Source organism: Mytilus edulis, chromosome 3 (genome assembly GCF_963676685.1).
Source record: "Mytilus edulis chromosome 3, xbMytEdul2.2, whole genome shotgun sequence".
NCBI lineage: Eukaryota > Metazoa > Mollusca > Bivalvia > Mytilida > Mytilidae > Mytilus > Mytilus edulis.
Genome location: NC_092346.1, coordinates 98,100,271 through 98,121,966, shown reverse-complemented (window position 1 = coordinate 98,121,966; position 21,696 = coordinate 98,100,271). Strand labels below are relative to the sequence as shown.

General features: G+C 32.4%; 1 protein-coding gene across 1 annotated transcript in view; it reads right to left on the bottom strand.

Moving 5' to 3' along the window:
• LOC139517920 (neuroligin-4, X-linked-like) overlaps positions 1–19,136 on the bottom strand; it is a 261,221-nt gene extending 242,085 nt beyond the window's left edge. Inside the window, exon 1 of the mRNA XM_071309459.1 lies at positions 18,758–19,136. Within this exon, the coding sequence (XP_071165560.1) occupies positions 18,758–19,121 (364 nt within the window). The 5' untranslated portion in view covers positions 19,122–19,136. The remainder of the gene's footprint in view (positions 1–18,757) is intronic.
• Between the last annotated feature and the right edge of the window lie 2,560 nt (positions 19,137–21,696).

Sequence of the window (21,696 nt, the reverse complement as noted above, 5' to 3'; positions counted from 1 at the left end):
TTGCATTTTTTCACCTTTTTGAGGTGTTAAACAATGTTTTAAGTACAGCTCTTTGTAAGAACCAGGCAGCGTGCGATACATGAAGGTTTCAGATTTTTTCTATAATTGGTCCAGTAGGAGCAATAAATGAAAAATGCTCAAAAAATAATTTTGAGTGGGAAAATATGAGTGGTTGCCATGGTAACGGACACACAATTTTTTGGTTGTTAAGCATGGTAAAATCTTTCAAAAATCAGCTAAATCACCACAATTCAGAGCCTGATTATGAATCAAATCGTGCATTTTTCATTAATTTTCATATGTAACATTGATAGAACTTGGTTTAAGCTTCATTTTGGTGAAGATTGCATGTCAACCAAATTTGTAACTTTTTTGTAAAATTTTGTGAAAAAATGCATATTTTCAACTTTTCTGAAAATGGGATTTTTGCTGAATTACCACATTTTCTCTGGTGTTTTTCAGAAAAGTACAAATGTGTACAGAATAGTTAGCACTGTAGTTATGAAGTTTGGATACTACTTTACCAAATTTAATAGAAAAATGTGTGGGATTTTTTTTAGTTTTATCACCATAGCAACCGATTTTTTCCTTGGAAACGGAGTTTTCTTTTGCAGAATATTGCAGTTTAAGAGCTTAAATGTCCTGAATTTTTCATAACCGATAAGAAAAATACATAAAAGCTAATGCAAACTTTAAATTACAATCGTCAAGTGTTGTTGACTTCAATTGTTACCACGGAAACACATATAATCCATAGCAACATTCACTCTGAAATTGCATAAATAGAAACTTATGTAAAATTTCAATATGACTGCTTTGCTTCACTTACACAGTCTATTCTGTTTATTTCATAAGGTTCAACAAATGTAATATGTAATGTAATATTATGGTTGGAAGGTTAGAAAAGTGGGGGGGGGGGGGGGGGGGGGTGGAATGTTTATTTTTTAAAGATATACTTGTAGATTCTTGAAAAGATTATGTTTGGTCGGAGAGCCTGATTATAAATAGAATCATTTTTTTTTCAGAAATTTTATATATACAAGATCGATTATCTATAACTTGGGTTTAGCTTCAGAGGTTTGTAAAGGTATATTGCAGTTCGCTTGTCAGGGTTTTTGATTTTTTGTCAGATTTTCGGAAACCTCAGGTTTTATTCATTTGAAAACCAAAAAAAAAAAAATGGCATTGACCCCCATTTATCTTTTTAAAAATCTTTTACATGTATAATGATATTAAGCAATCTGTAAAAGTCTTATAAAATTCAAATTATTCTTTGATAGTTTTGAGAATGTAAACTTGTCAATGAAATAGCTATGAAAAGTCAAGAGAATATTTTCCAGCCAAAATTTCAATGGCTAATATCTCGAAATCAAGCACATTGATCTCTATATTTTTTGACTCTTTTGATTCCTTTATTAATCCCCTATCGATATTCACTTATATTTAAATTGAAAGATCCAAAATAATGTCATACAATTGTGAAACTCCAAGTCAAATGGACAAATTTATCTTTCTGCTTTAAAATGAATTTTTAATAAAGAAACATGTTTTTTCGGAATCTCAGAATATGATCAAGATTCTTTGATAGAAAGTCATTGAATTTTTATTTCAATATAATGAAGTATTTTTAAGATGCTTGGATAGCGATTTAAATAGAGAGAACATAATTTTATTAATAAAACATCTCCATTCTATATATATTTCTTGCCAACCTACTTTACACAAACGAGAGCTTACTTTGGTAGTATATTTATATTGGGTTATAGCTATATTAGCAGGGTTGATGTTTTGGTTTTCCGTATAACCGCAATTTACTCAATTTTCTTTGTAATATATATATATATATATAATAGTAGTAACAAGGATATCGTTTCTGGGGGGCCTTTATAGTTTGTTGTTCATGCAGTGTAAGCTAATGCTCCGTGTTGAAAACCGTACTTTGGCCTATGATGGTTTACTTTTAGGAATAGTGACTTAGATAAAGAGTTTTCTTATTGGCATTCATACCACATTTTCTTATATTATTCTGCTCATTATTGAAGTCAATGATATATGATCTAATTATTCAATGATTTTACTTTGCAATGACTACAATAGTGATACATTTTAATATATATATACAGCCTCCTCTATTAATAACAACTGTTTCCTTTGAATCTTAAATAAGAAATAAGATAAAACAAAGGTTTGCATTGTAACGCAAACATTGGAAGAAAAATTTTAAAAAATGTGTGGCGTTTCCGTAGATTTTAAGAAAGGTAGTGCATATGTTAGTTAAGAATCAGTGCTCACCCATTACATTAAGAATTGAAAAATCGTAATGTACAGCTGATAGAGTTGAGGATGAGTGTCATTTTTCAATCGAATGCTCACTTCATAATAATTTGAGGGAGGAACTCTTTCAGCACATTTCTAGCACATCTCGATGTTAACACAAGAAAACTTGACTATTATGGGGGATACTGACGATTGTATTGTTAAAAAATAGTTCTTTTGAATTATGTAGTACATGTCTTCATACTGACTGTTATTTGAAAAATATGGTTGGGTTTTTTTCTATTTTGTTTTGGCTCAGATTGTGACTGAGGCTTATGGTGCTATAAAGATAATTATATCATATTATTATTGTTGTAAAGTCTTTATGTTGTTCCAATCATTATACCGCCGCTTCAAAAAAGTGTGGTATACTGTTTTTCCTCTGTCTGTCTGTCCGTCCTTCCAACCGTCCAGTTCATCCCTCCGTCCCATGAATATTTTCGTTGAATTTTTTCATGAACTACATTACAAGGATTTCTGAAAGGTTTATTGAAGTCGGCTATATCGTGTGATAAGTTTTCAGATTCATCACTCAACCACTTCCTGTTTACCGAACACTTTTCACATAACAGCCAAGTTAAAAAAAATCGTCATATTTTTCTGAAGAACTACAATTTAATACAAAGATTTCTGAAAATTGGTTTCAGGGTTTATATTAGTCAGCTATACTGTGTGATGCTTTTTCAAATTCAAAACTCAACAACGAAATATTTGGGCGAGGTATCATCAGTAGTTTGCATCATCATTGGTTGTTTATATGCTCTTTATAGACCCTTTAATTTGAAAAAATGAAATATTCTGTTCTGTTTTATTCTATATAAAGATTTCGAATTGAATATATAGAAAGTATTCGAACTACCTAAGCCTGATGTTATATATACGGAGTTATTTCTTTAAAAAACATGTTTTTATATTTAATAATACACACAGACATTTTTTTTATCCTGTTACCCTTATGCTTGACTTGATAAGTATTGGACTTATGGATTGTGGGAGTATTGGGCTGTCGGAACAATGGATTGTCGGACTATTGGGTTGTTGTACTAATGGGTTGTCAGACTAATTGGCTGTTGGACTAATGTGCTGTTGGACCAATAGGTTTTCGGACTAATGGGTTGTCCGACTAATGGGCTGTCGGACTAATGGACTGTGGGACCATAGGGCTGTCGGAATAATGACATGTAACCTATATGGCCTGGTTAACTAATGAAATTTATTAAAATTTACCATTTGATCTTAGGAGAACCTTTCTGGAGCCCTCTTTTCGTCATACATACACTACTATATTGTTCGACTTTCATATAGATTTGTTTTTATCTTTTCTGTTAATTTAAAAAAGAAGATGTGGTATAATTGTTAATGAGACGGATACATGCCATTATTCCGAAAAGATAAAAAAAAAATCTACATGAAAGTCGAAAAATATAGTAGTGTATGTAGATTTTTCTTTAGTTTAATAACCAGGCCATATAAGGCAAATTATACAGTTAACAGTGACACCAATAAAATTCAAACTTGATCTCTGTGTATACATGTTTCATAAGATTTGTTTGAGGTAAACAAAAATTATAAAATATAAACCAACTTTGTGACAACTATTAATGTACTGACGAACATGAGTTAAACCTACTACAACTCCTCCCCGCCCCAAAAAAATAAAAAATTGCGGCACGAAAGTGTTTATTTTAGTTTTTGCCCTTGTACCTTGAATCGATCAAATGTGTGCATAAAGAGTGGGACATTGGAAATTTACTTTTTTTATTTCACATGGGACACTTAAGTCTTGTATTCATGAATGTTTACAACTTGTTGGGACTAGAAAACATTGATAATTACAAAGAACAATAAGAATGGTATGTACTGCGCTGTTTCTAGTGTTGCAGTTAATTGAATGTGTGGAATTTGTATTAAAATTATTACTGTTATTAATCTTGTATTTATGCAGACATTCTCAGCTTAGTGGTTCCATTCCAAATCTCGGGATTAATGCAGTCTTTTGTAAAGGTTACAGAGACAAATACAGAAAATAAGGGCGTAATTCATGTAAAGGTTAAAAAAAAACGTTGAGAATAGCAAAACAATTTTTTTGAAGATTAATCCTAAAAAATGATACTTCTATTTACCGGTTTACTATCTTAAAGGAGAGGAGGGGGATTTCAGAAGGATAAGAAGTGTGCTTCAGCTGAATCCCCCTCCCAAACACACACACACACACAACAAGATATTAAGTTATCGGAATCTAGAACTTGTGAGATATATGTAGAACGACGCATAGTAAGGAATGATTCCTTATTGATAAAATTATATTGCTTGATAATTCTGATTTGATAGTTTTGCCGGTAATAGCATAATTATTTTACCGGGATTAGCACAATTCCAACCTAGCAGATGTATTCTATTTGTCTATCTCGGAGATCATGAATTTCATTTGCGGGATAGTAGTACAACAAAGCAGTTATTAATGATATGTTAATAGCTACATGTATATATTAAGAGGATTCCATTATACTGGACTTCCGATATTAGCTATCACCCATTGCCTATTATATTTTTTTTAAATCACCATCAACTTAAAATGTGTTCAATTTGCCTGTCCCTCTTTATCCACCCGTCCATCACACTTCAGTTTCAGTTTAGAAATGCTTTGACCAAATGATTCTACTATTGGTTTGTTAATATTATGTTACGGGTCAATTTTGTGATTCATGCTGGTGGAATAACATCTCAGACGGATGTGTGCCATAAGAAATTAAGAATTTTCTTACGTTTGTTAGGGCCATATATATCTTGCCTTTCCATAAGCCAGGTTGGCCCCGGCTTTTGCAATCCCATGAAGTTCATCACCTGTCAACCTTAAACCAGATGCTCCACAGAGCACAGCTTTATACGACCGCAGAGTTCGAATCCTGAACAGTATGGACACAACATTAAAGCTTGATACAACTCTGAATTTGAATTGCGAATAGTTGACACAACATAGTTTTCTGACACAGAATGAATGTGGTCTAAGAACTTAAACTTACCTATTATGGTCCAATATCCCAATTCTAAATACATGGTTAGATTCTTCATATCAAAGAACCCCAAGAATTCATTTTTTGTTAAAATCAAAGTAAGTTTAATTTTGGACCCTTTGGACCTTAATGTAGACCAATTTGAAAACGGGACCAAAAATTAAGAATCTGCATTCACAGTTCAGATTCGGCATACTAGTATTTAAGAACCCCAATTATTCAAGTTTAATTTTGACCCTTTTGGTCCCTAATTACTAAACTGTTGGGACCAAAACTCCCAAAATCAATCCTAACCTTCCTTTATGGTCATAAACCTTGTGTTAAAATTTCATAGATTTCTATTTACTTATACTGAAGTTATTGTGTGAAAATCAAGAAAAATGTCTAAATGGGCCCTTTTTTGGCCCCTAATTCCTAAACTATTGGGACCAAAACTCTCAAAATCAATCCCAACCTTCTTTTTGTGGTAAATAACTGTGTGTATAAATTTCATAGATTTCTATTAACTTAAACTAAAGTTAAAGTTCGAAAACCAATGTTTCTTCGGACGACGAAACGCAATTATCTTTTCAAGTATTTACTTGTATGCAACATTTAAACAAATCAACTTATACCCCCCCCCCCCCCCCCCCCCCCCAACCCTAATGTTTCATGACATATTACATTTATTGAACAATCTGAAGAAAAAATCCCAGACAAGACTGTGAGTGAAGCAAAGACTTAAGTCATATTCCAATTTGAACGCTTTATTTATATGTTTTTTGTACATAAATTTCTATTTATGCAGTTTTTTAGTGGATGATGCTATGGATAATGTCTTTCTGTGGTAACAATTGAAGTCAACAACACTTAACGATTGTTATTTAAAGTTTTCATTAGCTTTTATGTATTTTTCTTATCGGTTATGAAAAATTCAGGACATTTAAGCTCTTAAACTGCAATATTCTGCAAATGAAAACTCCGTTTCCAAGGAAAAAATCGGTTGCTATGGTGATAAAACTAAAAAAAATCCCACACATTTTTCTATTAAATTTGGTAAAGTAGTATCCAAACTTCATAACTACAGTGCTAACTATTCTGTACACATTTGCACTTTTCTGAAAAACACCAGAGAAAATGTGGTAATTCAGCAAAAATCCCAATTTCAGAAAAGTTGAAAATATGCATTTTTTCACAAAATTTCACAAAAAAATTACAAATTTGGTTGACATGCAATCTTCACTAAAATGAAGCTTAAACCAAGTTCTATCAATGTTACATATGAAAATTAATGAAAAATGCATGATTGTATTCATAATCAGGCTCTAAAATGTGTGGTGATTTAGCTGATTTTTGAAAGATTTTTCATCGCTTAACAACCAAAAAATTGTGTGTCCGTTACCATGGCAACCACTCATATTTTCCCACTCAAAATTATTTTTTGAGCGTTTTTCACTCATTGCTTCTACTAGGCCAAATGTAGATAAAATCTGAAACCCCCCATGTATCACATGTATATGGCACACTGCCTGGTTCTTATAAAGAGCTGTACTTAAGTAAGATATAAGCCTCTAACAGTCCATTCTGTTATCGGCTTATATCCTTTACAGACTGTTTAGTTGGATGTAACAAGAACCTTAATGCTGTTAGATGCTTGTTTATTATAGAATCGAATAGTTTGACATTTTAAACACCAATAAGGGAATAGCATAAGTAGTTTGGATACTATTTTTTAACACTGACATGACGTTAGATTTTATATTTTGTAGCTTTGTGTAATTACTTTATAATTATATTTTCATCATTCTGGTATAAAATAAAGCTGACTATGTAATGGCATGCTTTAAATATGCAACAGCCTTTAAAGATCCTACACATTCCTCGTTTACAACAAAACCACTTGTTTTATAGCGTTAGAATATTTTCGACATAAATAAAATTGAGAATGGAAATGCGGAATATGCCAAAGAGACAACAACCCGACCATAGAAAAAAAACAACAGCAGAAGGTCACCAACAGGTCTTCAATGTAGCGAGAAATTCCCGCACCCGGAGGCGTCCTTCAGCTGGCCCCTAAACAAATATATGCTAGTTCAGTGATAATGAACGCCATACTAATTTCCAAATTGTACACAAGAAACTAAAATTAAAAATAATACAAGACTAACAAAGGCTATTAGCCTCGGTATTGTGCTATATTGGAACCCTGTCAGATGCTACCTTTACATTAATGGTATTTCCCGTCTTAATTGTGTCTACTATTATTGAATTTCCTAATCTGTCCGACAGTAATTGACACTGATGCTTTAAGTGAAGTAGAAGTCACGCAGATTGTCCGTGTCGTAATTTGCTCGTCTTTATTACGCCACAATACCTTTACTATAGCAATCTTGTTAAAAGTTCCAAGAAAGGTTAGAATTCCACAACGTATAGAAATTTGAAACAATCAAAAATAAATTTGATCTTTAAGATTAACTACTGCTGTTATCATTCTGATCTGCATTTACAATTTTTCGCATCACTATGCGTCTATCGTCTTGTTTTTACATTTACACAAATTTTCTCCACTGTAACTATTTGGGTAAAATCAACCAAACTTGACATCATGTGGGTATGTTGTTTTAAAATGTGTCCAATGATCCATCCTGCCAACAAGTAGGTTTAATATGCTAAACTTTTAAAATCTAAAGCATGATTTTGACTTTTAGTCAAGGATTTTAAAGTCACTAATCAAATTCAAACGGACCTTATGACCAAAATCGCTAAAATAGAAAATTGGGATAAAATGCAAGCTTTTCCTGTTATCTTCAAAACAGCTTTTACTGAAGGCTAACTGAAATTAATTTTTCTGCTGAGATGAAATTTAAAACCGGGAGTTGTGCTTCAAAGAAAATAACCAAAAACAGCAACATAACAGGGATACATTTGTATAAGACATTCTGGGTTGCCAAATGCAAGAATAAACTAAAAAGAATTATAACACCAAATAAAAACGAATTATTTTGGTCTGCTTCAGATTAGAAACTTAATATATATCCTAAACTAGTTTTACGTAAGCCCGAATCATCACGGTTAGTTCTATATAGATCATAGTACGGACGACAATAATTCAATGGAAGTACATTTCAGAAGAATTTGATGAGGTAAACGATTTTATTTAAAAAGAAAGTCCATGTACATGTGTTTTATAAACTAACTTAGCCCTTCAAGAATAGATAACATATTCAACTTCAAAAATCTGAAGCACAATTATAACTTTTAGTCAAGGATTTTAAAGTTACTAACCAAATTCAAACGGACCTCGATGTTAAAATTGAATGTGAAAAGATCGATAAGACTGCAAATACATGAATAAAAATCTAGACGACCTTTTCTTTAAATTGTATTAATAAAAAATGGTAGAAAGATACCTACTTTACATGTAAATATATGTTTAATTTCTTAGCATACACAGATAGACTTTTTAGATATTTATATTCACGCAAAGAAATTATGTCTCTATAAAATGTATATATAACAGAACCGTATGCGCGATAACTTTGGTTTTCTACCTGAGGAATAGGTTACCTTAGCTGTATTTGGAAAAACTTTTGGGAATTTTTGTTCCTCAATGCTTTTCAACTTCAGTCATTATATGGCCTTCTTAATTTTTTTTATTCGTGCGTCACTGATGAGTCTTTTGTAGACGAAACGCGCGTCTGGTGCAAATACAAAATTTCAATCCTGGTATCTGACTATGATGAGTTTTTTCAGGTGTGAAACAATAGGTGTACTTTGGGAAATGGTAACATTCTAAGTACTTTGTGGAACACTTCGAAACTTAGTGATCAGAAAGATCTTTAAATTTTATATGTAAATGATTTTTTCTATTTTTTTTATATCGATATGCAGCAAAGTTTGCCATTTCTTTAATTTCAGTATCACAAGCTTCCAATGGAATTATCTAATCTTATATAAATAATGCATTTATTTTTCGTTCATTTTTTTATATAGATAAGGCCGTTAGTTTTCTCGTTTGAATTGTTTTACATTGTCATTTCGGGCCCTTTTAATCGATATCGTCACCGGCATTGTTTTATTATTGGCTTTCTCGACTCTATCGTAAGAAGACTTAATTTTATTTTATTTTAATCGAGATTTCCAACTGTATATACGAGAATTTAGTTTCAAAGTTTGGATGTACATGCAAAAGAATATTAAAGACTATTTAGAAATAAAGAAGATAAAGTTTGATAAATAATATTTATGAATTTGGAAAACTAATTTATAAAGAAATGACTAAAATTCGAGAACAAATGAACTAATTTTTACGATGATGTTGTTTTTCGAGGCAGGTAGACTTGCTGATCCTTCAAAGAAAGCTTAAAAACTAATCGTAAAAGGTTACCAGTTTAACACTGTAATATGTTCTTTCAATATTGTTTTTATCAGTATAAATAAATGTTGCTTGTGTTATCAATTATTTTTACAAACAAACTAAATATTATTGCTATACACCTATTTTTTTCTGAGTGTTTATGAAATTTTTTACACTTGATCTATTAGATGTTGGATATGTACTGACTGATATTCTAGTATTAGATACATTATTTTTATGGCCCCGCAACCAAGTTGTCGATACCATATAGTTTTACCCTTGTCCGTAATTCCGAAATTCCGTAATTCCGAAATTCCGTCATTCCACAACAAACCATTATACGGAGTTTTTTTCTAAACGCCTTCAGATATTGGGCTGATTTTTGGTATGTGAGTTACCCATGATCAGTTACAGATCAAGTTTAAGTTTTGTTCCGCTCCGCTAATTTTTGCCGAAATTACGGGCTTTGCACTTTAATAAATTGTTGAAAATCACAGTTATACAGACCTTTTTTCTAAACTCTTTCAGATATTGGGATCATTTTTGGCATGTGAGTTAACCAAGATGAGTTACAGATCAAGTTTTAAGTTTTGTTCCGCTCGGCTAATTTTGCCGAAATTACAGGATATGGAATTTGATAAATTGTTGAAAATCATATTTATACAGACTTTTTTTCTAAACGCTTTCAGATATTGGGCTGATTTTTTTGTATGTGAGTTACTCATGATGAGTTACAGATCACGTTTAAGTTTCGTTCCGCTTCGCTAATTTTTGCATTAAGATTTTTTTGAAAATTGTTGAAAATCACAGTTATACAGACTTTTTTTCTATACGCCTTCAGATTTTGAGCTGATTTTTGATATGTGAGACAACCATCATGTTTGTGTCCACATGTGTTATTGAAATTGCAGATTTTTCAACTTTTTGAGACGGGGCCATTCGTGTCGCTTTGACACATCTAGTTATTAGTTGTTTTCAGGTTTGCACTAGCTTTTTGTATCCGCGAATACTCTCATATCTGTACTTTTTGTCTCTAGCATTTTTGTAAGTCGTTTTTTCTGCTATTAATGATCCAATGAGTTTGACCCTTTTCAACTGATTTTCATAGTTTGTTTTTTGTTGTGCTAACAACTCTTTATCAATCGGGAAGGTTTGGTGCCCGCAAAAGTATAAGCCCACCACTTTCAGTATGTTCCAAAGTTATGAGCCTGTAATTCAGTGCTTGTCGTTTGTTGCTTTGTATCATATTGGTTTTCGTTTATGTTTTTGTACACAAGTTACTAGTAGATAGTTAATTTTCTCATTTTAATTATATAGAATTGTCATTTCGGGGCATTTTATAGCTTGTTGTGAGATATGGGCTTTGTTCATTGATGAAGGTCGAACAGTGACCAATTGAAACTAACATCTACGTTATTTAGTCTCTGGTGGAAAGCTGTCTAATTGAATCATTGTAAGTCATGTCACATCTACTTATTTTTATATACTAAAAAGGTGAATCATTTTGATGGCATGATATCTATGCTGAATATTTGTTGTACTGCTATCATATTTTTATATTTCGATAAGTACACACAGTTTTCAAAAAGATTTATTGACATTTGAAAGAAAGATAATAATCTCGATTATTATATACATCTTAATGTATGTTTCAGTCTTAAGAATAAAGATTAAGTGTCATCTTTAATGTGCTTTAATTGACGTGATGTATTGAACTGTCAAGAAAGAACTGACTTTGTGAACTCTAAAAATCTTTTGTCTCTCGATAAACATGATGCAATTTAATGTCAGAAATCATAATGTCGTAAAAGTATAGATTTCTTTCATATTTGTCCCATTAAGTCCTTACGTTAATGAACTGTAACAACCATCCTAGTTCTTTGAGAAAGTTATTTATTGAACACATTTAGAATAATTGTATTATTTATGTTAGAGTATTGTCCCTTTGTTTAAACAGGAAAACTGCTGTCTGAAAAAATAATATGCTTAACTTTACAGTTTTTTTTCTTTATTCCCCAATAAAGATTAGTCAAGAATCTTAATTTATATTCCATTAAAAACGACCTTATATGTCTTTTCTTGTTTTAGATGCAAATGCTAATTTATATCACCTTGATAAAAGTGAATCAAACTTGAATGTTAAGGTTTTGGTTTTGAATGAAAAAGAGTATTCCGTTTTTTTACAGGACTTATCGTGCGTAGGCTTTTGTCCGATAGTATAAAATACAGCTTTGTAATCATATTAACAGCTTTCCGGGCTTCAATTCAATACAAATCTACATGAGTTACAATGTATGACTAAAATCAACAAAGACCCATCGAAACAACATCTGATACAAAAATTTAACAATATTTTTAGATATTTGGATGATACATAATTGGCTCTCAATAATGAATCTGGCCTTTGTTAGTCTTGTATGTTTTTAAACTTTTGTTTCTTTTATTTATTTCGGAGTTTAGTATGACGTCCTTTATCACTGAACTAGTATACAGTTTTGTTTCGGGGCCAGCTGAAGGACGCCTCCGGGTGAGGGAATTTTTCGCTGCATTGAAGACCCATTGGTGGTCTTCGGTTGTTATCTGCTCTTTGGTCGGGTTGTTGTCTCTTTGATACATTCCCCATTTTCATTCTCAATGTTATTATCACATGTTTCGGCTTTTTCACCAAACGAGAGACACAATGCTTATGGCTTTTATTTTGCCTTACATTTTCGGATATTTTCATGTTATGCATTATTACAGTTTTAATAAAAACTAACGGAAGCTGTTTAACCAATTGAAGATGCTGGAGAAATATTTCAAAAAATTAGAAGTGTTAAAGTCATATGAAACCAGTGAGTGGTGAACAAATAATGTTTATCCAATTCTTTAACCTATGCATGTGTATATCATAAACTTAGAACTCTGTGCACGATTTTGTCATTTTTTACGCAAATATATCGTATAATCGTCATTTTTTTTTCTCTCTGTCTGTTATGATTTAACAAATATGGCTGCTCATTAAATGCCGTGTTTTAAAGCCGAAGTTTACCGATTGTCACCTTATAGTAAACAAATAACAAAAAGCATGGGTATTGAGCACGTGTTTAACATGTACAATCAGGTAATTGTTTATTTTAATGACAGATCCATGCGTATTGCGATCACCGGATTTTTACGAGGAGGGTTACGCTCAGGTCACTATATGCATACGGAAAATATGTCGGCGAATTGCTTCCTGGAAGCAAGCAATTAAAAATAAGTAAACTTCTTCTGAATGTGGACAAATTAAAGAATTTTCCTCAGAAAAAAGTATATGTACATAAGTTGTATAATGAAAACTATCCATTTAGTTATAAAAAAAACCATATGCATGATTTTTTTTAATTTGAGGTTTCTCATGACTTTAAAATTGAATGATATGATATTATACACTTTCTAAATTTTATATTTTAAGAACGATTTGCATGCTTCATTTAATTGGATAGTAAATTCGTGCTAAAAAAAACTTAAATTTTATACATAAATACATGTAAGTCGACGAAGAACTTTGGTTTCAGAATGTAAATTTCTTTAAAAAATTTCAAAACTTTAAAATCAGCTTTTTTTAAATTTATTCGTGTTACATACAAATTTCAAAGTGGTTTTAACTTATTCAAATATGCAGTTTTTACTAGTATCTATAAAAAAAAACACACTGCACATTTACGCGTACTACGCCTGAAAGACAGAAAACTTAATTAAGTGCATGTTCATTCATGTGAAAGTGTTCAATTTTCCGTCACAGAAAAGAAGAAAAAGAAAAATGTAAAATGACACTTCAAAAAGCTGTTGTGGCCGAAGATCTCTTCTAAATTAGAGGGAAAAAAAGCATGTTTATAAAAAAACAATATATAAGAAGATGGGCAATGATTGCGAGAAAGTTATCGTTCTCAGTTCAATCATAGGTTATCGTAAAACTATGACCTTCAAAATATGAAAAAAACATACCCTATAGTCGACTGTAAAAGTCCGACATTTATGCTTATTTATGTGTTTTGCAATCGTTAGTTTAGTATTCAGGATAAGCCATACCATACCGTGTATTGTTTTTTTTTTATATACCCGTTGCATATTCAACGAAAAAAAGTTTTATGTGTTAGCTTTCTGAATTTTTGGTTTTGGGCAAAATTATTGTTTAATTGATCCAGCAGTGATAGAATTATCTTGTCTACTTGACCTTATGACGACTGGCTGTTGATCACAAAATCTCTTCTATCAAGACTTTTTTAAAGAAAATTCCTCAATATGCTTTACGGAAATTGGAATTAAGAAAATAATTATCAGTGCTATCTTTTTATGTCAAAAATAATGTTAAAATAGTGTGAAGTTTCAGTTGTAACAGCAAATGGAAAAGCCAGATTTTTCTATTCTTTTCAATTTACTCAAATGATGTCTGTATATCTCAAAACTTCCCAAGTAGTCATTAGAAAGAGGCCATTGGTTGACAGTTACCTGTATTCATTGCACGTTCTTTTTTATGTATATATAAATATGGATGTTTTTCGATGGAAAATATCAAACTAATATAGGCGAGCTTAAGAAAGTCGACCAGATTTTCTCGCGTTACCTCAAATATTTCTTAGTTTTCTAACATTTTAAGTTAAAAAAAATTCAAAGAGAACCGTAAATTTATTATTTAAATTTTCATTTTCTGTTTTGTAGATTTTTGTTTTTAACATAGCCTTGTCAGTTTGTCGTCAAAAACCCATTACATCTAAACAGCCGGATGTCTCGGCTGCACATATTTCAATCATATATACATTTAATTTCAATTAAACGGAAATATCGGTAGCAAAATCAAACAATTACTTGCATCATTTTCGATATCCACATAAGTCTATCGAGGTCTGGTTGCATGCAAGTAGTCATAAAAGTCTGAGAAATAGCCCATTTATGTGTCATAAAAGTCTGAGAAATAGCCCATTTATGTACAGTTTGTATACTTGTGACTGGAACACATTACGTGTCTGATTCATTTCGAAGTAGACAAGACAACAAAATAATGTTATACATATTTAACCCATGGATCCTTTCATGTTATGAATAATTTTCATGCGAAAAATAAACTGCCTGCATCTGCATATCAGAAACTAATTTCAATCGATAAGCAAAAATTAAATTCGTACCTAAAGAAGTAGTTGGACGGGAATGCCATTTAATTTTCCGGGGGTAGGTTGGGGGGGGGGGGGGGGGGGCAGGTAGTCAGTCTGCAAAAATTCAATTTAATTTTTTCAAATGGTCTTGAGTTTATGAAGTTCTAATATTTTCCTTCGTAATTAGAAAGATATAGTACCCCTAAACAGATAAAATTTTAAAATCCACCAACCCTAATAATGCCGTTGTACTTTAGAAACGAATTTCCGCTACACAGTTATTCACCACAAATACGATGCTTTTTGTTTAAACGTTAAATATGTTTTCAAGACTAGCAGGATAACCTTTTTTAGTCGGTACAGATATTTATATTTGTAGGACTCTAATGTGCGATGGTAGTCTAAAGTGCGATGGTCACGCTAAAGTGCGATGGTCTTCGCTAAAGTACGATAATGTCTCACGCTAAAGTGCGATGGTTGTTTGTTCGCTAAAGTGCGATGGACCAAAAGGGTAAGATTCGAGGGATTAAACATCGAGGTTAAACAATTTTTACAAAAGATAATTGGTGTAGATTGCCATTCACACAGTCTATCACTAATGAGAACATTGTAATTAGATTGCATTGTAAATTACAAATACAAAATAAGATTATTGTCGGAATATGTAATATTTTTTTTGAAGCTTTAATCTAAACAAGAGAGAGAGAGAGAGGTGATGTTCGCTGACTTTTCTTCTTTTTCATAGTGACCACAAAAACATGTTACAGGGGCGGATCCAGCCATTTAAAAAAGGGGGGTTTCCCAACCCAGAGTAAAGGGGGGGGTTCCAGCTATATGCTCCCATTCAAATGCATTGATCGGCCAAAAAAAAGGGGGTTCCAACCCCCGGAACCCCCCCCCCCCCCTCTGGATCCGCGCCTGTGTTAGGCCACACCAATTTAATTCCTTGTTCGACGGACCCGCCCGCAACTATTTTTTTCAAAACAGATTTTTCTTATTTTTTTATATTCCCGCTTCCCGGATCCGGAAATGTAATCATGTCTGTTTCCCGCACCGTTTTTTAGAATATTATAAAAAGATATCAACATTTGGTTTTTTTTAAACCACAGTCTAACCTGTATTTAACGGTTTTAAACCTATAAGCACCCCCTCACACTGTGCAAATATCTGTGACAATATTTGTTTCAGTATGAAAGCAATTTATCCCACGTGGGAGTGCTCCAATATAAATATATAACAGCGGAAATATTTGTACAGAACAAAACATTGGTTTCTTTCCCCTTACTTATATTCCCTATCAAAAAATGTTCGTTGTTAGAATAAAGTAAAAAGGACTTCTGAAGGATGTGCCTTCAACTGCAATTATATTGTATGCTGGCGAAACAAAACTATCCATAGCCGCTGCATGTTTATGCACATGTCCTGATTGATTCAGGGGCCTGTCGTTCAGCAGTTATCGTTTGTTGATGGGGGTCATTGGTATTCTCCCGTTTGGATATATAAACTAGATAGTTGGTTTTCCTGTTCGAATTGTGAACACTAATAATTTTGGGGTCCCTTATAGCTTGCTGTTTGGTCTGGATCAAAGTCATGTGTAAAGGCCGTACTTTGACCTGTGTTTGTTGTTATCAGGTTGGGAACACACTCCCTCAGAAAAGGGGTCATTTTACTGTTGTAGAAAAGGAAATAAAAATACCAAGGATTTGTATATATGTCTCTGTTGCTACTATACAAAAACTTTGAAAACTTAGATTTTTTTACTCAAAAAGAGGAGAAATACATCATATTTTAACATGTTTAAACAACTTTTCTAAAAGAGGGGTCCACTTATTTTGAATAATATAAAACTGTTAAAGTAAATGTGTTAACATGGTTTAAGTGCAGGAATATTACAACATTCTTGATCATGTTTTGACTATTTAATACAAGATAGATATATAGTTCTTTGGGAAAATATGAGCCCTTTTGAACTAAAAAGTGTTTTTTACAAAGAAATATATTATAACTTATATTGACCCCTCCTAAAAGGGATATTTATAACACGAAGGGGTTGTTCCCAACCTGAGTATGCCACTTAGATGGAGAATTGTCTCATTGTCAGTCACACATACATAGACCAGATTTAATTATACAATTATTTCTTGGTGAACAGGAATAAAATACTTCATAAATTAAAGAAATGTCAAAGTACAAGTGATAAATCAAGTTTTAATATTGTCAAACCCTGCTATTTTATGTTTACAAAAAAAAATTATAATCGCTCGCCTTTACGTTTCAAGCTTCGCCTCAAAAATTTGCAAATTAAATATTTTTGTATTAAAATTTTCAAATCGCTCGCTCGCCCCAATTTTTGGAGTCCAAAACTCCGTAGAACAAGAAATTAAATTGGTGTGGCCTTATATTTTCCTTCAATATACAAACGAATGTTTTAGCCGACTAAATCAAATTATAGTTTACGCATGAAAACAAGTACTTTTTTTTTACCGACGTTACTTTCCAATAAAATCGACAATGTTTCAAGGGAACTGCGGACCATCGCACTTTAGCGTATGGAAGCATCGGACTTTAGCGTAGACCATCGCACTTTAGCGGGACCATCGTTCTTCGGTGTCCCCATCGCACTTTAGAGTCCTACATATTTAAACGAAGGACTTAATCATTGGTTTTAAATAAGAATTAGGACTATCCATCAGAGTTCAAATGGAGTGGAAATTATTATAGGTCTTCATCAATGAGCAAACCAATGTTGTACAGCCTCAGACATAAATATGTGAAATATTCAAATGAGAAAACTAACGGTCTACTTTTGTACATCTGATGAGTCAAGTCTTTTTCAGCTGATTTTTATAGTTCCTTCTTATGTTGTACTGTCTCAGGTTAGGGGAGGGTTAGGACCCCGCTAACATGTTTAACCCCGCCACATTATGTATGTATGTGCCTGTCCAAAGTCAGGAGCCTGTAATTCAGGTGTTGTCGTTTGTTTATGTGTTACATATTTGTTTTTCTTTATTTTTTTTTATATAAATAAGGCCGTTGGTTTTCTAGTTTAAATTGATTTACCTTGTCATTTCGGGGCCTTTTATAGCTGACTATGCGGTATGGGCTTTGCTCGTGGTTGAAGGTCGTACGGTTACCCATAGTTGTTAATTTCTGTGTCATTTTGGTCTCTTGTGGAGAATTGTCACATTGGCAATCATACCAGATCTTCTTTTTTTTATAATTTATAACAAAACAATTTACGAATACCAAATATGACAGACATTTAGTCTTAGATGCATGAATTTTTATGATTAGTTGTTAGTGGCTTTGAACTAGCTGTCAGTAACTGAAAGTTCTCTCAGATCTGTTCCTATTGTCTTTTTATGGTTGGGATGTAATAGTACCCGAGCACGTCTACTCTATGTTTTTGTTTGCTGTATTTCTATTTGTATCCCTCTGATGATTTAAGCATGTTAAAACTAATTCTTATTGTTAGTTCTCATGATGTACTGGTACAAGGATTGGGATCCCGCTGACACAGATCATGCCACACTTTACGTTTTCGACCATGCAAGATCAGTATCTGTTTTCTAGAAAACAGTTTGTAATAGCAACCTTTCTCTTGTTTCTGAAAAAATTATGTCATGCATATGCATATATAATATATTGTTATGAGAATGGGCAAAATGATATTGTTGAAGATAACGTGTTACATGCAAACACTTTCATCAGTTTTAATCAAGCGTTGGTATCCACGTTGTGAGAATATTTGGTGAAATCTTCAGTCTATCTATTCTAACTTGACCATATGTCCGAGTGTGTACAGGTTAAATTTTGTCTTGGAGTAGTCCGGTATTATATTACAACGAAGCAAACCATCAGTGCAAAAATACATGACAAAAACTATAATACATTTCCTGTACCAGCTGTCTCTTGAATGATCTTTATTGTTCAAATCAATTTAAAGGGGACATCTATAATGAGAAATTTAATCTTACCTTTTCGTGGAATATACAAATTCATCATTAGGCATTCTTCAGCTTGATATACAACATGTTTTTCGATGTTCTTGCGATGTTTCAGATAATTTATAGGACGTTTAGAAATTCCTTGTCCTGACATATAAGCTTGCGGACACACACCACGATAACTTGTGTTATAAAATACTCTATTTCCAATCCATTTCTCAAGTGAACTTGAGGGAGGAATGAAGCGCAATCTCGTTTGTCTTGTAGAAGCATATTGTAATCCGCTAAAGACTTCTACCGGCCTTAAACCATTCCTGTGAATCATCATACCTATCAGGCTTCCGTAACGAGTAGTATACACACGTGGTGACAGCTTACATTCCACTAATGTCATGTCTAGGAGAATCGTCATTGATGTTATCACGAAAGTTATACTTAATTTCAACATGTAGTCCTTCATTTTTTTAAATGACGTCTGACAAACTATATAAACACGAATTAAGATTAATGTTATGATTTATTTTCTGGAACATATTGGTATGACGGTTGCATGAGGTCTCTATAACTTTAGCCAGCAGCAATGCTTTTAAATCTATTAGTTGTTTCCAACAATTGAGAAGACAATAAATGAATTATAACAATCTCGTGACATGTTCTTTAAACCACTTGTATGCTAACATATCATGTTGTTTATTGGTCGAGATTGCTTTTCATATTAAAAATCATAGCTAGTTCCAGTTGCGCATGACAGGACACAATGTTTGTAGAAATTGCTAAATTACTTCAAATATGGTTTGATGTATTAGATGTATGGGCTAAATTGCTTTCTTTCTAAAGTATTCTTAATTGATAAGAATACTCCGTGGTGTAATTGTATCGGGAAAACTGTGTGCCTTTAATAGCTAGTGTTATTTAGATATTAGCATTGTATTCGATGATATGAACAGCGATGATGAACTAACGTCAATTGACGAAAAAACACAATAGAAACCATCAAAATGTTTCTTTTTGGAATAACTACGTCTGTGAATTAATAATTGATGTAAGGTAATACTTTTGTTTTTTTAAGATGACATTGAAAGCAGACAATAACTTAGTTGGCTTACATATTATACATGTAATCATAGAACCTATAAAAAGAAACATTGCTATTTTCAGATTATCAAAAAAGAAGAAAAAAGATCAACAGACCACACAAGCCGCCACCCCTAATAACAAAGGCGTACAAACAAAACATTATTGAAAAACACATGGACTAGCTGAAAGGTATATGTGTGGCTATTTAAAGCGAATTTTAGATATCACATAAAACAATAGCTCCGCATACATTTCGTGCGTCCGAGCTGTAATATATTGTACCTTGTTTTGTGGAGAGGGCTTCCATAGGCTATGCCTGTTGCCCAATCCAATTCAATTTATTTGAACTAAATATTGTTTAAACTTAAACTAGCAGTAACTACGTGCAATCAACGATATTCATACGTTTTATTTATCCCTATATATATCACGAATCAAGCTATATATTTGGATTTTGATGTGACATTCATTATTGCTATTTCAATGTTGTTTTCATATCCTTACTTGAACTCACAGATTTTCCTGGACAGTGGAATGCAACTCTAATAACAAAAAGCCCTGCATGAAAAACTCAACCAACATTGCTTTTGGGTGTAAGTCATATTACATAAACTTCTTGATAACGGAATTAGGTATAGACATTTTACTTGTTAACTTGAAATATGCGTCCACGAGACGTACCCTAGAGGAAATCCGGGACAATAAAGTGTCTGCTTTATGTTTCTTTACAATTTCACCCAAAGATGAAGAACTTAATTTTCCTTCACAGTACTGGATACAAAAATTACATAATTGTCCTTAAAATGATTATTTCTTGGTCCAAGTACACCACGAAACCCTTTTCTAAACTATTATTAACAATTATAATTTTATCAAAAATCGAAACAGGGCTTCAGCGTAACTGTGAAACTATCTACTCCTACAATACAATCTAACATATCTTTCCTTTTGCAAGAGTATAAAACATTTTACTTCTTTACCCTTAACACTAGTCTAACACTTTCGAAACGTTTCATAAACTAGAAAGGCTAAATACTTTAAAGGTACATTTTTTTATGCACCAGATGTGAGTTCCAACAATAATAGTCTGTTCAGTGGTGATCGAGACCAAATTATTTGAAAATTGTATATTGTTTCAGAAATGATAAAATAAAAAAAACATTGTATTATATCTGTGCGTTCTTTCCAGATTTATCCTCATTAAAGATTTGGAAACCCTAAAAAAAAATAAAACCAGTCTTGAGTTTTTGTTCACAACTTAATCTAGTGACAAAAAAAATAAAGTAAATTATCTTGATGAAATTTGGATGACTAGCGAGTATTTTTCTCGTAAGATTTATCGCAAAACAAATTACAATGAAAATACATTCTTAAATCGACAGGTTCCACATAACCGAAAAATTTTGTTTATACCAAGTGCATGCTCAGAACAAAAATAAATTAAGATGTGTCCACTGAGAATACGGTCTCAATTTTGCATCCACAAAGCCCAGATGGGTAAGAAATTATATTGGTTCTGAACAAGCCATGATTCAAGAAAGATGATGAGCATCTTATTTATATTGAGTTTCGTTCTCAGATACATCTTTACTTATAGCATTTGGCTTTTTAATCGAATTTTAAATTTTCAGATATAATCTGCTATTCGGAGAAACATATCAGTATTGTTCCATAGTCTTGTATTGCATGGTCCAGAAGATTCTTTAGTTAGGCATAATCAACAAAAACGGAACTTTTGCAAGAAATACTGGTGTGCTCTGCGCACAGGGTAAAACCAATATTGCATAGAAAAGACGGAGATTGTGTATGTTGAATATTACAAAACATTCGTGATTGTTGTCTTCTACTACTGTCAGCTAAAGTTTCCAAACAAGCATCTACACACAGACTTT